Raw genomic sequence first — 4,549 nt, 5'->3', positions numbered from 1 at the left:
TCCATATCAGAGTCTCTTGAGGAGCCATCATATGGACCTTCTGTCTGCTTCACACTCGGACAAAGTATGTCCCGTGTTTTTTTGTTGTAGTATCTTATTCGCCAAGGATGCCGATCCTTGGGCTGACATTCTTTTAGCATTATACTTTAATTTTCGGAGCCTTTGTAACTCACAGTTTGGAAGCTGACTTTGGGAATCAAAAGCTTTTGCTTTACTCCCCTTCATCTGCAAAGCCATTCAATGAGAACATGTTTACAAACCATAAATGATAATAATATGAAAAAAATGCAATATAATATAATATAATATAATATGGAAAGCAATGCAATATAATGTAAAATAAATTGTTAGGGAAAAAACCATCAGAAAGCTCTCTAGGAGGGATTTGAACAGCATAATGCCAACCATCTCTATTAAGATCTTTAACATAAAACACTTGATGTGCTTGAGATGCCAAGATAAATGGTCCTTCTTTAGAAATCGTCTTACACATATTAAATATTACAAGCTCATCATCATATTTTTCAAAGTGAAACCACACACACTTAAATAAGACGACACAGAAGTAGCCATGGTAAGATATTGAAATGATGTCTATTATTGAACCATAATAATTGACATTAGCTTTAATAGGATTTTGATCTTTGGAACTCGCAAAGCTATGTGTCATGGCCGTTAGAGTGACTCCACTTTTTAGAGTTACACAATTAGCATCGTGCTTCATAGTATGGAACCTATAACTATTGACTGAGTACCCTGTATACTTTTTAGCAATGTAAGAAGGCCCTTTTGATAACCATATGATATTATTAGGGATGATTTCTTTACCCTCTTCAACAATGAAATCAACTTTCTCCCTAAAACAATCCACAAAATCCTTGTTGTGATCTTGAACGCTATTTCATTTCCTTTTTCCTCTAGCGCTTACAAATTCCTTGTGCTCACTATGAAATATAAAAAGATTACTTTATTAACACTACAAATAAAACACATTGAAAACCAAGAGAAAAAGAAAAGAAACTACACTTTGGTTGGTAATCTAACCTTATATATTTCTCAACTTCCTCGCAGTCACAATTGAACAAGACATAACGATGCGCTTGTACCCATTGATTGTGATCAAGTATGTGTTCACGGTCTTTTTTCTTTGATGTCCATCCTTTCCCTTTTATTGGATGTCCTACCTTAGGAAGAAATGATTGTGATGTACTACAAGCATTAACCTAAGGTGTGGCCGAGTTTGATCCTTTCAAATATCTAGCTACAAAGGCAACACATTCTTTGGCTTCTGCCATTGAGCCTTCTGGACGAGCTTTTTTACGAACATCTTGCTTCAATCCATGAAGATACCTCTCAATCCCATACATACACCTTAAACTTACAAGTCCACCCAACTTAATTTGGCCCACCAAGTGTAGAGGTAGATGTACCATTACATAAAAAAAGGCAGGTGGTAAAATCCTCTCAGGGTAGGCATAATGTTTCAACTATCTCAGATTGTAATTTTCCAAGATCTTGAGGATCAACAGTTTTACTCCATGTACTTTTTAAAAAAAGCACAAAGTCTAATCAAAGGAGTAGCAACATCTTTGGATAATGTTGTCTTCACTGCAATTGGGAGCAAATAATTCATCATAAAATGTGCATCGTGGCTTTTGTAGCCTGCAATTTTCCTTTCCCCAACTTGTACACATCGACCAATGTTAGAAGCATATCCTTGAAGAAGTTTGGCATTTTTGAAGACTTGGCAGAACTTACGTTTTTGCTCCAATGAAATCCAAAAGCAGGATCTTGGAAATTCTTCACCACCATCTTCCAATTCTCTTGGTTGAAGCTCCGGCATCAAATTAAGCTCTACCAAATCTCGATGAGCACTCACATGATCCTTGGTCTTTTGAGAAATTTCTAACAATGTCCCAATGACACTATCAAACACATTTTTCTCAATATGCATTGCATCGAGGTTGTGACGATTAAGACAATGCTTCCAATATGGTAACTCGAAGAAAATGACCCTCTTTTTCCACGGATTTGGATCATCAACAACACGCCTTGGTTTCTTTTGCTTCTTTCCAAATTCATTTGGAAAACCACGCAACAGATTAGCTACATCAATTCCATTCAATGGAGTAGGTTGATGTCTTTCCTCAACTTTCCCATCAAAATTTCTCTTATCACGACGCCAAGGGTGAAATGGAGGTAGAAATTTACAATTTTCCCTATACACATTTTTACCACTATAAGGCAACCACTCATAATCTAATTCATAATGAAACTCAGAGCACGCCAAGTATCCTTTTGTGCTCTAGCCAGATAACATCCCGTAAGCAAGAAAATCACTCACGGTAGTCATCAATGCTACATGCATGTGAAACCTCTGGTTACTCGAAGCATCATAAGTTTCCAGTCCGAACTCCCACAAATCCTTTAAGTCCTTCATTAGTGGTTGCAAATATATGTCAAGGTCATTGCCTGGGGAAGAAGGACCCGGAATTAGGAGTGCTAATACTCAGGCTTCATAATCATCCAAGGAGGCAAGTTGTAATTAATAAACATAACTGGCCAAGTACTATGTACAATACTCATTGAGTTGAACGGGCTGAAGCCATCTGTGGCTAGTCCTAGCCTCACATTGCACGGGTCATCAGAAAACTCTTTGTACAAGCTGATCATTTTCACGCCCATTCGCATGCCAAGTCATGTATCTCGCCGTCTCTTGACACATAAATAGTCGTTGAAGCCTCTTCTTTATCAGAAAGTACCTAAGAATCTTTTGAGGAATCCTATAGGTCTTTCCTTTACCATTTTCTATGTCATCCTCTTTGTCCTTTGATTTCCATCTTGGTGTTTTACAAACATGGCAGCTTGTTGCATTTTCATGCTCTTCCAAATATATCATGCAATCGTTTGGACATGCATCAATCTTTGTATAATCCAACCCCAACACTTTCAAAACACTTTTCGCTTCATTGAAAGAAGTTGGCAACTTTGCATAAAGCAACACCTCCCTTATAAGCTCTAATATATCTCCAAATGCGGCATTGGTTAGATTATGATCACACTTCAAAATAAGAAGTCGAATCATGAAGGAAAGTTTTGAGTGATTTTTGGAACCAGGATACAATTCTTCTTGCCATTCTTCAACTAACCTCAAAAAAAATTTTGCCTCATCATTTGGCCCCTGTCTAAAAGCATCATGTGCATCATGAAACAACCTTACTACGTCATCTCTAGAGTCATTTGGGATTGACCATTCATCATTATCCAAAATAGTTTCTTCTCTTTGGGTATTGAACCCTAATTTTGATAACTTATCCAATCTTGGAACAAAACCATTACAAATTAGATGGTCTCTCACCACACCTTCACACGGCAAAAAATGATAATGACAAATTTGACAGGAACAACAAATTTGATTTCCTTGAGACTTAATAGCAAAAGCCCTTTTGACATATTCGTCGACTCCTTGTTCATATTCATCACTCCATTTAGCAAACATCCACCAATTGTTAGTTCCACCTTCCATTTCTTAGGGTAAAAATAGAAATTAACACAGGATAACTACATATGAAACCAGTTTCTTAATACAGGATTACTGCTCAATTCAAATCTATCTCCTTTCTATCATAATAAAGCAATAAAAAGAGTTCAATGTGTTATTTACTATCCAAGATAGATAAAAAGAACCATGTTCTAATCTTCTACTAATGACAACAATAGAATTCTATAGATTTATATTCAAACCAATTAATTCAATTTTTAAAGTCCATACTTCTCAGCTAATTCCAAAGACATGAAGCAAAAGAACATAACCATTATCCCTGGATAAAGACGTGAGAATGAAATATAAATGGTTATAAATCATATTTTGATCAATTTTATAGCACTGTACCCCCTTTTCCAAGAAATGCCTCTTATCTTGATCATGATTACAAATTTGAAAAGGTTTAAATGAAAGAGTGAACACTTGCCAGGCAAATTCAAGAGAGTTGTGAGGAATCTTGATTGCTAAAAAGTTCTGCTTCTTTAACACTTCTTTTATGAAGAACCTATTTCAGACTATCAAAATGGGTTCTGCACCAGTAGCTGTTCAACACAAACTAATCATAAATAGTACACTAAAAGTTAAATTTTATTTACTAATTTAATTAACCAAAACAGTAATATTTTAGTTTGCCAAATTAGGCCAGTAAATAACAGCTTCATACAAATGACTTTCTTTGCTGATTGGTAAATAGAGCCAACAACGATATACAAGAAAAAATTTACGTGTCTATGTTACTCACTCAATGTTCCAATATCTTCTATTTGCCTAAGAGCCTTTTCAGTTATTTCACAATTCGATATGTTAGTTCACATGTTTGGTGAATTACATTTTGAATTAGCCTATTGGACAGAAAAAGGTTGTCTTAATAGCATTTTGGGCTCAAGTAAAACAAAAATCATTGTGAAAAATATACTAAGAAAGGAAGACAAGGAACATAATAAATAAGAATAATAATCATCGACTTGACTGATCCAAAGGGTGAACATAAGCTTCTTTCATTAA

At 35.4% G+C, this 4,549-nt stretch overlaps 1 protein-coding gene across 1 annotated transcript; it reads right to left on the bottom strand.

Annotated features, from left to right (window-relative positions):
- Nucleotides 1-1,531: 1,531 nt before the first annotated feature.
- LOC110733719 lies at nt 1,532-3,526 on the bottom strand. Its single transcript, XM_021913806.1, has 4 exons — nt 2,763-3,526; nt 2,571-2,665; nt 2,376-2,472; nt 1,532-2,237 (listed from the first exon to the last, which is right to left on the bottom strand). Exons 1-4 carry the CDS (start codon nt 3,524-3,526, stop codon nt 1,532-1,534), a joined length of 1,662 nt encoding a protein of 553 aa, XP_021769498.1.
- Nucleotides 3,527-4,549: the final 1,023 nt, after the last annotated feature.

This window comes from Chenopodium quinoa, unplaced genomic scaffold, assembly GCF_001683475.1.
Source record: "Chenopodium quinoa cultivar QQ74 unplaced genomic scaffold, ASM168347v1, whole genome shotgun sequence".
Lineage (NCBI taxonomy): Eukaryota > Viridiplantae > Streptophyta > Magnoliopsida > Caryophyllales > Amaranthaceae > Chenopodium > Chenopodium quinoa.
Note: the sequence above shows the minus strand (reverse complement) of the source record. Positions and strands in the feature narration are given on the sequence as shown.

Bases quoted from the DNA above. Each gene is read 5' to 3' on its own strand.
- LOC110733719 (XM_021913806.1), bottom strand. From the start codon at position 3,526: ATGGAAGGTGGAACTAACAATTGGTGGATGTTTGCTAAATGGAGTGAT. The intron at 2,666-2,762 runs GTACTTTCTGAT...GAAAATGATCAG, and splicing joins ATTCCTCAAAAGATTCTTAG to CTTGTACAAAGAGTTTTCTG. The intron at 2,238-2,375 runs GTTTCACATGCA...GTTGCCTTATAG, and splicing joins GATGCTTCGAGTAACCAGAG to TGGTAAAAATGTGTATAGGG.